Source organism: Diabrotica virgifera, chromosome 3 (assembly GCF_917563875.1).
Source record: "Diabrotica virgifera virgifera chromosome 3, PGI_DIABVI_V3a".
Taxonomy (NCBI): Eukaryota; Metazoa; Arthropoda; class Insecta; order Coleoptera; family Chrysomelidae; genus Diabrotica; species Diabrotica virgifera.
Genome location: NC_065445.1, coordinates 128,529,090 through 128,544,860, shown reverse-complemented (window position 1 = coordinate 128,544,860; position 15,771 = coordinate 128,529,090). Strand labels below are relative to the sequence as shown.

The 15,771-nt window shown below is 34.8% G+C and overlaps 1 protein-coding gene across 1 annotated transcript in view; it reads left to right on the top strand.

Moving 5' to 3' along the window:
- LOC126881309 (glutamate receptor ionotropic, kainate 2-like) overlaps window positions 1-15,771 on the top strand; it is a 136,068-nt gene that overhangs the window by 85,768 nt on the left and 34,529 nt on the right. The window contains exon 9 of the mRNA XM_050645516.1: window positions 521-797. Coding sequence (XP_050501473.1) covers window positions 521-797 — 277 coding nt within the window. The remainder of the gene's footprint in view (window positions 1-520; window positions 798-15,771) is intronic.

The window sequence follows — 15,771 nt, the reverse complement described above, 5'->3', positions numbered from 1 at the left end:
CTGTGATATATTTATTAAATTTTTAATACAGTAGAACCTGCCATCTCCGGACCTGTCATATCCGGACCTCCTCATATCCGGACGGTCCTGACGTCCGGATCTACCGAGAAAGGCAGTCCTGCTGTTGGACAAAGCAGCCTCTCATCCCGACCTAAAGAACTAAAAGATGGCTAATTAATGTATTATAGAATCTATAAAACGTGTCTATCGACGAAAGTTATTGACGGCGTTGATTACTGGAATGTATGAAGGAGAAAACGCTTCAGAGACTATAAAAGAAGTGGTCACAGAAGCGGTCTTGATATCCGGATTTTTTCATATCCGGATCGGTCGGTCGCCACATTGATCCGAATATAGCAGGTTTTACTGTATTGCCAGATGGTACTTTTTACTTTTACGTGAATTTTATATACTAGTATAACAGTACTTTTATTTTTCAGCATTACATTGGCAATAATGTTTAAAAAAAAAACATAACATAAAATTTACGATTCTATTAGGTTTATGTATTATTTTTTAGGTATAAGTCTATTATTTCGAAAGGCGAACGAAGTTCCACCTAGTTTCTTCTACTTTGCTCAACCATTCGCTATTAAATTTTGGCAAATCTTGGCCATATCGTATGTCATAATAGTATGTTCTCTATTTTTGATCGGAAGATTGTCACCAAGTGAATGGCAAAGAGCTGAAACCTGCCGAGAAAGTAAAAAATATTTAGAGAATGATCTGACCTTCCTCAATTCTTTGTGGTTTGTGTCTTCAGGCGTATTCAGACAAGCTACAAATGTCAAAGTTAAGTAAGTATATAGCAATTTTTAGTATATAGAATATTTGAAATAGCATTTGAATTTATTTCTGCCCGAATATTGATTTAATCTAACTTGTTAAAAAATTTCGTTAAAACTCATATTAGAGGGAGCTAAAACGGTCGCATTAGCTTAAAATAACTTGCTTTGAAATAATTGTTGTTTTAAGCACATCTATCTATTCTACTTATTTTTTGGTTTGCAAATGTTTTTTAATGTGTTTTCTAATTTATTCTCTTGGAAAGTAACTGTCACACCATATCCTTCTTTTTCATTTTTGCCAGTACATCGAAAAATTCAAACCAGACTGAACTCATTGAATAAGTGAGTAGCTCAAATGCACAACGCGTTAATTCCAAAGATGCAATTTTCGAGAAAACGGCAAAAAAATTGATGTTGCTATTAAGCTACAAGCTATCTTTTTTGTTTTAAGCTAATATTTCAGCAACTAAAATGTTGGCGATTTTATCCATTTTGTAATAAATCGTGTTTGTAATAATCGTGTAATAAATCGTGTTACTTATAAAATAATGCTAATAATGGAAACTCAATTATGATAAAACTGGACATAAGCATTTTGATTTGTAGTTACAGTTCGTTAATTATATTTTTGCACATGCATGAAATTATTCATGAATTACTTTTCATACTAGGTCTCTTTTTTTCTCACAGAAACTAGTATCGCAAAATTAAACCGCTTGTCCATAGAACTCACAATAAGTTAAACAAACATAAAAAAATACATCATGTCTTTGATACTATGTTTACTGTGAATTTTGAAGTTTTTATAATTTTCAGTGGCAGTGACATTAGCGGATTTGTTGTGTTTATTGGAATTTATAACTTATATTGTGTTTATTATATAAAGCTATATTGTGTTAAATATATTATAACATACTTAAGAATGCATAACGTACAATATAACTTTTTAAAATACGTCCACCGATAATAGCCATTTCCTAATTATTATATTGACTGTACATATATTGTAGCACGACAAATTAACTCGTGTTGAGCTGCCCCCCCCCCCAATTGCAAGAATTAAAAAACAAATAGCCCTGATTTATGAGCTATTTATGAGCTCTCATATTCCGCAAATTAAAAATTTTGAGCTCGTTCCACTGAGCAGGAATTTAATATTTTATTGGGTGGGGCTGAGCCCCCCCCCCCACTACTTAAAAATAGGAATATTGAATCGATTTTTGCGGCAGAATTACGAGCTATTTATGAGCTCTTGACATGATATAGTTTCGACTTTTGAGCTCATCCCCTTTACCCCCAAACAACCCTTTAATTAATTTAACTTAAGAGAAAAATGCTGAGAAAACTTAAAATATATCGTATTGCGGATATAATTTCTATAGCTTATATATTCTAAGAATAAACTGTTAAATCACGTGCATTCCGATTATTGAGCTACAACCCCTTCGCAAGAAAACTACCCCAACTTCCCGGCTTAAGAGAGAGTTGTACTTAAAATACATTAAATTAATTATTTGGCGACTACATATCATTTAACAATTTATGAGCTCCCAATTAGTGCAGTCACTGAAGGTAAAAATCAACGATTACCTTCAATTTCGGTGAACCTTCATCGATTTTCACGAAAATTGGTCAGTGGTTAGAGGATACCTCAAGAAACAAAGGTGACATGGTGCCACCTTGCGCCTTTACCCTGAGGGTGGATACCGTCCCTTTTCGGGAGTGAAAATTATTTTATAAAAAATAACTGCACAAATCAATAAAAGGACAAATTATAAGCAAAATTTGTTTTATAAAGTTATTAAAATAAGTCAATACTTTTTAAGTTATTGAAGATCAAAAATTTTAATTATTCGTGAAATAAAAAATGCATCTTTTGAAGCGGTTTTTTGAAAAACTCTAAGTTTTTACAAAAAAGTTAATAGTAGTTTAATTCATATAGCTTATATTCTAAGAATAAACTCTTAAATCACGCGCATTTCGACTATTGAGCTACAACCCCTTCGCAAGAAAACCATCCCATATTCCCGGCTTAAGAGAGAGTTGTACTTAAAGTAAAGTAAAGTATTGTTGGAGTTAATATTTTAAATATGATTTAAAAAAATTAAAATTTTTCAAATTTTCGTAAATTATTTGCTTTTGATAATAACTCCAACAATACTCGATACACGTAAAAAATGATAGATAACGAAATTTGATTTTTTTTTTGTTAGCAAAGATTTTACTTGTCTTTTGATTTCTGTATGAATCAAAATAACGAAGATAGAAACGTTTAATCCTAAATTTTACTACGAGAACAATGTAACAGGAGCCTTTTACTATTATCCTAAAAAAATAAAGTATTTGGAAGATTAAATGTAATACAGTTTTATAGCTCTTGAAATGACGTTTCAAATAGTTGGATGTGCCTGATTTAAAAATTAACAGAGTTGTTGAAAAAAAATTTATTTTTTTGGAACAATTTTTGGAGTATAAATTTTGATGCTATCAACTTTTTCTGGATCTGATTCGATATGTATTTCTAAGTACTTTGACAAGTATTTAGTAAGTGTTACATAAAATGCATCTCTTTCCCGTTATTTAAGCTTGAATCCTTAGATTTGAATAGTCGCAAAAAAAATATACATTTAAATTACCTATAACTTACTTTAAATTAACATTAATTTTAAGTAAGCAATTTATTATATTTTTTATTAGCTTCAATTTTAGTGATGAAAGCTTTTTTGTAAAAACTTACAGTTTTTGAATTATTTATGAAAAATCGCTATAAAGCATGCATTTTCTTCCACAAAAATTAAAATATTTGATCTTTAATAACTCAAAAAGTATTGATTTATTTAAATAACATTATAAAACAAATTTTGCTTAGAATTTGTCCCTCTCTAGATTTGTGGGGTTATTTTTAATAAAGTAATTTTAACCCCCGAGACGGGGTGACATATACCCCAGGCTAAAACCGCACGTTGTTATTGTTAATTTTGTTTCTTGAGGTATCCTCTATCCGCTCACTAATTTTCGTGAAAATGAATGGAGATTTACCGAAATCGAATGTCATAGTTGATTTTTACCTTCAGTGACTGCACTATAGAAAGAAAATTGTAACTCAATAATTGAGATGCGTATATTTTGCTAGCTCATAAATTATTAAACGATATGTATTCGCCAATTAATTAATTTAAATTATTTTAAGCACAACTCTCTCTTAAGCCGGGAATATGGGATGGTTCTCTTGCGAAGGGGTTGTAGCTCAATAGTCACAATGCGCGTGATTTAAAAGTTTATTCTTAGAATATAAGCTATACGAATTAAACTACTATTAACTTTTTTGTAAGAACTTACAGTTTTTCAGTGATTTACGAACAACCGCTTCAAAACATGCATTTTTTCACGAATAATTAAATTCTTTGATCTTTAATAACTTAAAAAGTATTGACTTATTTTAATAACTTTATATAACAAATGTTGCTTATAATTTGTCCTTTTATTGATTTGTGCAATTATTTTTTATAAAATAATTTTCACCCCCTGAGAAGGGGCGATATCCACCCTCAGGGTAAAGGCGCAAAGTGGCACTATGTCACCTTTGTTTCTTGAGGTATCCTCTAACCACTGACCAATTTTCGTGAAAATCGATGAAGGTTCACCGAAATTGAAGGTAGTCGTTGATTTTTACCTTCAGTGACTGCACTATACAAAATAAATTGCAATTCATTGATCTAAATGCGCGTAATTTGGGAGCTCATATAGTATATTAAGTATGGAGAACGGTAAGGGTTTTATACCGATCGAAGACAATTGTTTGGAGGAGGAGCGGAGCGACGACTCCAATTATTGTCTGAGATCGGTTACCCTTAACGTTCGACATGCTTATAACCTTTTTTGCACGATTGATACCATTATAAATTATAAAATTAAACATTTTCGTCATATTGACTAGTTTCATTCATTTTATGAAGATATATACTTTGGTTGTTAGGTAGTAAATAGGGTGCATAACAACAATGGAGAATTGAGTTTTTATTTAGTTGTCAATAATTTTAAGTACAATTTTGATTATTATAAATTAAAATATGAGCGAAAGTGAATTTGAAGAAATTGAACGGGCTTGGGAAGAAGGGTGTTCCGCAACTATTCCCGAAAAATTCAAAATCCGTTATCAAAATACCTACCAAAGTTTTAAGAAATGGTGCGAAGGCAAGAATTCAAGAATCGAAGAAAAGACTCTATTGGCATATTTCTTTATTCTTTCAAAAAATAAATTAAAATTAAGAGATTTTTTAACTCGAGTTGCTAGTAAATGTCACCTACTGACGTAAAATCTGTCACGGTAAACAGTCAAAAATGATCAATCGTGCAAAAAACTATTAAATGATATATGTAGTCTCCAAATAATGAATTTAATGTATTTTAAGTACAACTCTCTCTTAAGCCGGGAAGATGGGGTAGTTTTCTTGTGAAGGGGTTGTAGCTTAATAATCGAAATGCACGTGATTTAATAGTTTATTCTTAGAATATATAAGCTATAGGAATTATATCCGCAGTACGATATATTTTAAGTTTTCTCAGCATTTTTCTCTTAAGTTAAATCAATTAAAGGGTGGTTTGGGGGTGAAGGAGATGAGCTCAAAAATCGAAACTATATCATTTCAAGAGCTCATAAGTAGTTCGTAATTCTGCCGCAAAAATCGATTCAATATTCCTATTTTTAAGTAGTGGGGGGTAGCGCACTCAGCCCCCCACATTAAATATTAAATTCCTGCTCAGTGGCACGAGCTCAAAATTTTTAATTTGCGGAATATGAGAGCTCATAAATAGCTCATAAATCAGGGTTATTTGTTTTTTTAATTTTTGCAAGTGGGGGAGGGGTGCAGCTCAACACGGGTGACAAATTAAACAATCATAAAAATATACTTAGACAGTGTCATTAGTTCATAGGCATGATACACTAAATATATTTGTGCTACGTAATTTTTCGGAGTGCCTCGTTAGCTCTAGTCTCAGAGACCTAGGAGGGGGGTTCTTACTACACTTTAAATATAATAGAAACTCAAATGTTCTGTGGGCGCCATATAATGAAATATAGAATGTAGTATATTATGTTTACCTATAAAAGTATAAAACTAAGAATGCCGGCGTCTTGAAATATTTGTACTTACCGTATCTACTCACATGCATGGTTACTTTCTAAGAAGGATTCTTACTTTATTGAAAACAAATAAAAATTTAGCAAAGTTGTTATTAAAAAAGTCCTGTAATCATTTAGAAAATTTGCGAGAAAACGTAAAAGTTCAAAAAAAATAGCGCAAGTACCTTATTCTTTTCTTTATCCGTGGGTGTTCCATAGCCCATGCGACAGTTAAGGTGTTAAACAATTTCCTTGATGTCAGGGCACATTTGCTGTCACGGCACATAGCTTCACTCATTTTGACAGATAAAGTACAGCTAATAATTATAATCAAAGATGAAATTGCATTGTTTGCTTTTATATTTAACACTTGGATATTAATATTATTATTATTATTGAGTAAACTTAATTAAAAGAAACAAAAAACTTTTCGACAAAAGATAACCAAATTTAGACTAGATTAATCCATTACTTGAAAACTCAAAACTGGGCCGAGGATTGCACTCTCTACGACCGTAGATACAGCGGAACATCTGAGCCTACTTCGGCTCTGGAACTTAAACTAAACTGCACTAAATACATTTAAGTATCTCCATTCAACTATCTCCATTCAATTGTCTCCGCCGGCCGAAGCCGACGGAAGCACACCTGACTTCCACTCTAAACTCCCCAGAACTGATGTCGAATCTGTTCCTCGGAATAGTTTTAAGTCCTAACTATCATTCTACCCTACTCAACCATGTCAGGTTTTACCAATCAAAAATTATCCAATTTCCACTCCTCATCTCAACAACAAATAGAAAAAATTAAAGCAAATACAATTCACGCCTTCAGAAGGGGGTGATTTCTTTCCTGGCAAATAGAAATCAACAAGCAAAATTCTGTTGACTCTCTTCTAGCCCAAGGGTTTCTCACGATAACCGTAACGTCATCACTATCGCAGCTGCGACTTGTTGACCAAACTCAGAACCTCGTATCTCTTTTATCGGTTATAAAATAAACACTCTATAGTTTTACTATCGCCAAAAGCAATTAAGCTCTTTGTCGGCGAACCTCCAAGTAAACAACATTGAGACACTTACACGATACTCCGACACTCAAAAACAAATTACATACATGATATTCTGCAGAAAAACAGACCGTTATACATTCGATGTCGTGAAAATCACAATCATAGATGGTAAAATTCAACAGTTCTTTAACGAAAAACATTACTACATTTGCTTAATATCTGGAACGATAAGTTCGCACATATAGGGTGATGCGTGGCTATTTTCGAGACCGTTACAATATTATCAATTATATTTTATATTACATATGGACATATGTTTCACTTGGTGTTTTGGTTTAACTTGTTTGCAAATAATAAATCATGATGTTTGTGCAAAGATATAGTGGAACAACTACTAGATTATCTGTAGTCTGTAGACGATATAGACCAGGGCATTTAGCACTAAAAACACCCGAATAAATAATTTTTTAAATACAGCACCTAGAGACTTGCAGTTTTTTGCATTATGTTCAGGATGACGCCAGGAAAAAAGTCTACTATTCAAAAATGTGTGGAAATGCATAGTTGCACTGTAAAGTGCATAAAATGCATCCAAAATTGCATAAATATAAAAATAAAGTCAAAATCGGTATACTAAGGAACATAATTTATTATTTGGGGGGTTTTTGGGGTAAGTGAATACGATTACGCCATCAGAACTGACCTTCGGATCACCTGGTGCCCAAGGTCACTGCAAGAGACGTCATCTTCCGGAGTTTCGATGGTTTTTGGCATTAAATCGACGCAAATGGGTTACTCGCGGGTTTTAGGGGCCGCTAAGTACGAATATGCCATCAGAATTGACCTCCGCAGTACCTGGTGCCCAGGGTCGCTACTAAGGCACGTCATCTTCTGGAGTTTCAAGGGATTTCGGCACTAAATTGATGCAACTGGACTATTCGGGGGTTTTTGAGGTGATTAAACACGAATACGCCATCAGAACAGACCACTGGAGCACCTAGTGTCCACGGTCACGGCAAGGGACGTCATCTTCTGGGGTTTCGAAGGTTTTCGGTATCAAATTGGTGCAAACGGATTACTCGGGGGTTTTTGAGGTCGCTAAACACGAATATGTCATCAGAATAGGCCACCGGATTACCTGGTGCCCAATGTCACTGCAAGGGACGTCATCTTCTGGAGTTTCGAGGGCTATCGGTATTAAATTGATGCAAATAGATTAGTTACGGGTTTTTGGGGTCGCTAAACACAAATATATACCATCAGAATTGAATTCCGGAATACCTGGTGCCCATCATCGCTACTAAGGCACGTAATCTTCTGGAGTTGAGTGAGTTTTCAGTACCAAATTCATACAAACAAATTAATTTTGGATTTTTGGGGATGTTGAACACGAGAATGACCACGATGAAGGATGCTGGAGAATCTAGTGTATATGATGATAAATAATAACGCCAACGCATAATAACATTGTCATAATAAAATATAGTAAATTGATCTGGATATAAATAAAGGAAAAACATTGTCAGATATAAATATAGTTTATATAAATTTTATAAATACATAAGTAAGAAAATTGAATAGCACAGCATACCTAGTTATTTTAATAAAAAGTCTACAAAAAGCAAAAAAAACATTTTTTAGTGTAACCACTTTAATGGGTCAACAGTGTATCCAGTTTATCGTTCAATCAACGTTCGTATTGTTAGTTTCGTTTTGCGGATCATATGGAAATGTTATATTATTGTGTTGTGCATATATAAATGTCCATAGCAAATGTGTTTACAATAGTTTTGCTGTACACATTTATACATGTAATTGAAGGAAACTATGCCTACAATTTTTAAGTATTTATTTTGTCATTTTAAGAAATAAGGATTCATAATAAGCAGGCCCGGTTTAAGGGCCGGGCAAACCGGGAGCTTGCCCGGGGCGCCGGAGGCGCCCTTGCATTCGCAGCTCCTTAGCTTTATCGACCACCAACAGCGGGCGATCCACTAAGTTGGTGATCCACAGCTCAGAACAAACAACGTGTGGTGCATTTTCCTTTTACTTATCTTGGACACTTTTACTTTGGAAATAATGGACACTGTTACATTTTTAATAATAACAAAGATGGCTATACACCAAATACTAGATAGTTTTAATGGCAAACCAATCGGTAGGTAACTTAAGTAAGCCGAAAAATTATAAATATCGCAAAGAACCTTCGGAACCTCTCGTTCTTCCGCTAGTCGTGAGTCAAGAAAGCAGCGCGACAGTCGGCACGATCAGCTGATCAGATTCCGCGCTGGGTTGCAGACGACAAGCGCAACTTCGTAAGCCTCGTACCACTTCCTCCGCAAAGCGGCTATCCCTCTCTGGCTCACAAACTGAAAAGAGAAGACATCAATACTCTAATGACTAAATGTGCAGACCTGCAGATATCTCTAACTGATGGAGAGCACCGTGATGTTGAAGGACACCAGATGTATCAGGAGCTCTTAGTGCTGAAAACAGTTCTACCCGACGATTGTGGAGATAAACCAAAGGACATTTTGAAATTTATTTCATCACATTCTTTAAGTGAGAACTTACCAAACGTTTGTGTAGCTCTAAGAATTCTTCTTTCTCTTCCAGTAAGTGTTGCATCTGGAGAAAGAAGCTTTTCTAAACTTAAGTTAATTAAAAACTACTTAAGATCCACTATGTCCCAAGAACGGCTAGTAGGACTGGCACTTATGTCTATAGAATATGATGTATTACAACGACTTGATTTAAGCAACATCATTAAGGACTTTGCTGAAAAAAAGACTCGTAAAGTTGCCTTTGTAAACTAGACTTGCAATACTTAAAGAAGCCTAACAGACGCAATTACATCATTGACACCAGGCTATTGTTCATTGTTCTTTATATAATATTTTTAAATAAAATGTAAATATACTTTACGTCCAAACTGTGTCAAAAGTCTTATGTTTCTTTAACTGACACTGTGCAAAATATACAACGGTTACGTAAAACAAAATGGCGTTGATTTACTATCCAATTACATTTATATGGTATTACACACTTTTTGTGAGTGTCAAATTGACACCGTCTGTGTGTCATATGCACATACGGTGTCAATATAACACACAGTTGGTGTCCAAATTACACACACACGGTGTCAATATGACACATACAAAAGGTGTTAGCATCCTGTAATATCATGCTGTGTTGATTTAACACGAACATTTTTACAGTGGGGCTGTCAAAGGTCTTAAAATGAGCAGTTACTCGAAAAGTGTTGCAAACTTAAAAACCAGCTGATTGTTGTTGTTTTTATAGGGGTTTTTACTAGGAGGGGGGGGGGGGGCGACTCAAAGGATCCTTGCCCGGGTGAAAATTTCGTCTTGAGCCGGGCCTGATAATAAGGTATGTTAATTCAGTTTTATTATTTTTTAACAATATTTAAGAGGAAAAAATATCGCTCCATTAAAATCTATATAATATTAAGATTACTCGTACAAATCTATTTAAGTATATTTTATTTTATTCTCATTGGGATAGGTAGCTTAACTCCAGAAGATGACCTGCCCTAGGCGTCAGGCGCCCTGGTATCTGTTCTGATAGTGCATTCGTATTCGACAACCCCCAAAACCCATAAGTAATCCGTTTGCATCAATTTTAACGCCGAAACCCCCGAAACTCCAGAAGATCAGCTACCTTAGGCACCAGGTGCACAGTAGGTCAGATCTGATGGCGTATTCGCGTTCAGCAATTCCAAAAACCCTCCAGTAATTCATTTGCATAAATTTAATGCCAAAAACCCTCGAAACTGACGACGTCCCTTGCAGTGACTCTGGTCACCAGGTGCTCCGTGGGTCTGTTCTAATGGCATATTCATGTCTGGCGACCACAAAAAATCTATTTGCATCCATTTTTGCCGAAAACCCTCGAAACTCCAGAAGATAACCTGCCTCAGTAGCGATCCGGGGCACCAGGTACTCCCAAATTAAATTCTGATGACATATTCGTGATTAGTTACCTAAAAAAACAGCAAGTAATCCATGTGCATCAATTCAGTACCGAAAGCCCTCGAAATTCCAGAAGATGACGTCCCTTGCAGTGGCCTTGGGCAGCAGGTACTCCGGTGGTCTATTTTGATGGCATATTCGTGTTTAACGACTTAAAAAACCCCCGAGTAATCCATTTTTATCAATTGGATGCCCAAATCTATCAAACTCCAAAAGAAGACGCCCCTTGCATTGAGCTTAGGTTCCAGGTACACAGGGAGTCGGTTTTGATGGCATATTCGTGTTTAGCGACCTCAAAATCCCGTAAGTAATCCGTTTGCATCAATTTGATACCGAAAGCTCTCGAAACTCTAGAACATGACGTCCCTTATAGTGGCTTTGAGCACCAGGTGATCCTAAGGTCTGGCATGATGGCGTCTTCGTGTTTAACTACCTCAAAAACCCCCCGAGTAGTCCAGTTACATCAATTTAGTGCCGAAATCCCTCGAAACTCCAGAAGATGACGTGCCTTTGTAGCGACCCTGTGTACCAGGTACTACGGAGGTCAATTCTGATGACATATTCGTGTCTAGCGACACCAAAAACTCGTGAGTAATCCATTTGCATTAATTCAATGCCGAAAACCCTCGAAACCCCAGAAGATGACGTGACTTAGTAGCGACCCTGGGCACCAGGTACCCCGGAGGCCAATTCTAATGACATATTCGTGTTTAGCGACCACAAAAACACGTGAGTAACCCATTTACATCAGTTAAATGCCGAAAAGCCTCGAAACCACAGAAGATGACGTGCCTTAGTACCCTGGGCACCAGGTACCCCGGAGGCCAATTCTAATGACATATTCGTGTTTAGCGACCACAAAAACACGTGAGTAACCCATTTACATCAGTTAAATGCCGAAAAGCCTCGAAACCACAGAAGTACCCTGGGCACCAGGAACCCCGGAGGCCAACTCTGATGGCATATTCGTGTTTAACGACCTCAAAAACCCATAAGTAATCCGTTTGCATCAATTTGATACCGAAAGCCCTCGAAACTCCAGAAGATGAGGTCTCTTGCAGTGACCTTTTTGCACCAGGTGATCCAGAGGTCTGTTCTGATAGCATATTCGTGTTTAACCACCTCAAAAACCCCCCGAATAGTCCAGTTGCATGAACTTAGTGCCGAAATCCCTCGAAACTCCAGAAGATGACGTGCTTTAAGTAACGACCCTGGGCACCAGGTAGTGCGGAGGTCAATTGTTATGGCATATTCGTATTTAGGGACCCCAAAAACCCGCGAGTAATCCGTTTGCATCGATTTAATGCCGAAATCCATCGAAACTCCAGAAGATGATGTCTTTTGCAGTGAAATTGGGCACCAGATGATCCGGAGGTCAGTTCTGATGGTGTAATCGTATTCAGTGACCCCAAAAACCCCCCAAATAATAAATTTTTTTCCTTAGTATACTGATTTTGACTTCATTTTTATATTTATGCAATTTTGGATGCATTTTATGCACTTTGCAGTGCAGTTATGCATTTCCACCCACTTTTGAAGAGTAGACTTTTTTCCTGACGTCATCCTGAACATAATGCAAAAAACTGCAAGTCTCTAGGTGCTGTATTTAAAAAATTATTTATTTTGTGCTAAATGCCCTGGTCTAATATCTGTTATGTTTCATACACGTGATATAAATATTACGTGGCGTAAAAATGTATTTTCATTTTGATGAAAAGTAAAATTATTTAACGACATTCGATGTGGACGTCGAAACGTTAATAAAATAATTTTTTAGTTAAATTGTGGCTGATTTCCCATTTAGAATAGTTGATTAGGGAAATTATAGTTTTGTTTTGAACCATTAATCCATAATATTTGTTAAATTTGAAGTATTTTTTTTTTTTAATTAATTTGATGGCTTTGGTAGGGACCAATTAGCCAGACAATTTTTTCTTTAACTATAACAATTCTTTTTGTTTTTTATTTTTTTTTTAATTTAAAACTCATCCTTCCTCACGATTACAATGCTCAAAATATTAGTAAGGTAAGATTAATGTGTGCAAATTTTTCTTTTGTTTTCTTTATAATTTAATTTTTTACTTATCTTTTTATATGTATAATTTATTTTGCTTTTTTTTTTTCTTTATATTCTTTTTTACTATTGTTTTTTTTTGTTTTTTTTTTAATATTATTTTTTTTTTAATTTTTTTAAAATTTTTTTTTTTAATTTTTTTTTTATATTTTTTTTTATATTTTTTCGGTGCACACGTACAAAATATAATTAGTTGCAGAATTGCTAACAAAGATGTGGTTAGTAATTTACAATTTCATTTTGCACCTCTTGGTGTGATTATATAAGAAATACAATATATTATTATTCGTATTGAAAATTATACAATTTAAATTTATGGGTAAAAAAATGTTGTTATTAACTATTTCATTATAGAATTTATCAGTGCTTGCACTATTTAATGAACACCCGAGTATAATATGAGTTAAGTCTCCCAGTTCACCACATAAACATGAAGAATCATCAATTAAACCAATTTTAAATTTATAAGTTGGTGACATTGCATGATTTGCTCTTATTCGGTTAATGGTAATAATAAAGTTTCTGTTGTTTTGGTTGTGGAACCATCTTAGCCTCGGGATCTGGACTTGACATGATTTGTAATTTAGTCCTGTTTGTTTGCTGTTATACAATTCTTGCCATTTGGTTTTGAGCTGAATTTTAAGTATGGAATTCAAATCGGTATAAGGAATACGCTGATTAATACACTCTCTGTCTAAGTCTGACGCAGCCTTTGCAAACTTATCGGCAATTTCATTTCCTTGAATACCCGAATGTCCTTTTATCCAAACTATTATCACCTTTCGTTGTGAGCTACGTATTTCGTAATTGGTCTGTAATATTTCTACTTCTAGATGATTTAAGTTCTTCGACGCACCTATATTCTTTAGTCTCTCCACGACACTTTTGCTATCTGTAAATATAATACTTTTCGATCTATCAGTCCTAAGTATATACTTTAGAGCTTCACTTATTGCAAACATTTCTGCTGTATATATCGTTGCCTCATCTGGTAATCTGATCTCTTCGTGATATTTTGTGGTGTGATCGTAAAAAGTGGCGCCTGTACGAATTTGTTTTGATCCATCGGTGTAAATCTGGTTGTAGTCGGGCCATTGTTGATTAACCGTTTCGAGAAAGTGGTGTTTGTCGATCTGAAATGTCTTGATTTGTTTAGAAAACAGAATATGTGGACGTTCTGAAAATATTGGTTGGATTTTTGATGTGTATAGTGACAACCTGTATTGAGAAAGAGTGGTGTAACTTTCACAGATAAGTGGAGTTTTCTTTTTTAGCCAATACGACTGAGTGAGTACTGAAACTGAAAGTTCATGGATAAGTGTTATATAACTTGCGGATTTGGAAAATGCTTTCGTGATGAACTTGTTACTAATTAGTTGCCTTCTCAGTTGTAATGGTGGTTCTACGGCTTCTGCTTCCATAATATTTATTGGAGTTGACTTGAGATATCCAAGACATATTCTCAAGCTTTTGTTTTTTTGGTTTTCTATTTTATCTAAATGCGTTTGTGCCGCTGATCCATACAAATGGCTACCATAATCCAGGATTGATCTTATCATAGTTCTATAAAACAACAAGGCAATATTTGGGTCAGCTCCCCATTTGGTATAACAGAAAGCTCTCAGTATGTTAATAGCATTCTCAGACTTTTTAGTTATTTGATGTATACAGTCTTTCCATAGCAGTTTCCGATCTAGATATAATCCTAAGTATTTCACTACATTTTTTATTTGGAAATTATAAGGTCCCAGTTTTACATGATCCTGCTCAATGTTTCGTTTTCGGCTAAATACACACACCTCTGTTTTTTGTTCAGAGAGTGTAAAATTATTTTCATTCAGCCACTCATTAAAGATGTCATAGGTTTTGTTCAGTTCATATTCACATGTTTCAAAGTTTTTCCTGGTACAATAAAAAACAATATCATCTACAAATTGTATTGTTCGTATATTTTTGAGTTTAACACTGGCATCCATTGTATATAATATAAACAAAAGTGGACTTAAAATGCTGCCTTGGGGGAGTCCAAGGTTCGTGATTCTAGGTTTGGTGATTTCTTGATTTATTTTTAAATGAATTTTTCTGTTGGTGTACAGGGAAGTTATAAAGTTCGCTAATTGTTTATGAAATCCAATTGAAATCAGTTTGTTCGTTAGAACATTTAGGTTAACGTTATCAAATGCTCCTGTAATATCGTTGAAACCTGCCATAGTCATAAAGTTACTAGAAAATCCAGCTAAAGTGTCTGTTACTATTACTGTTAATGCCTCCAATGCTGACCTAGATTTTCTGAAACCATATTGTGTGTCAGGCAGAATATGTTCTTTCTCTAACCATTGCTCAAGACGATTTTTGATAAGCCTCTCAAAGGTTTTCATTACACATGAAGCTAATGATATGGGTCTATAAGAAGTTGGAATGGAATCCGGTTTATCATATTTTTTTATTGGGATGATAATATACTCCTTCCAGCTTTCAGGGATTGTTGTTTGTCCTGTCCATATTGCATTATATATACTTAAAAGATATTTTTTCTGATTCATTGGCAAATTATAAAGCATGGAATATGAAATATTGTCTATACCAGGAGAGCTATTGTTGGTATGTTTCATACATCGTTCCAGTTCCCACATAAAAAAACTATCGCTTAGATTGGTCATGTTCCTTGGTACTGACGAAATTTGGGGATCATATGCAACTTGGTTGGTTGGTACCCATGGCGGTGAAATTTTGATGTGAAATTCTTCTATCCAATTCGCATTTGGGTCTATTGGTAGTCT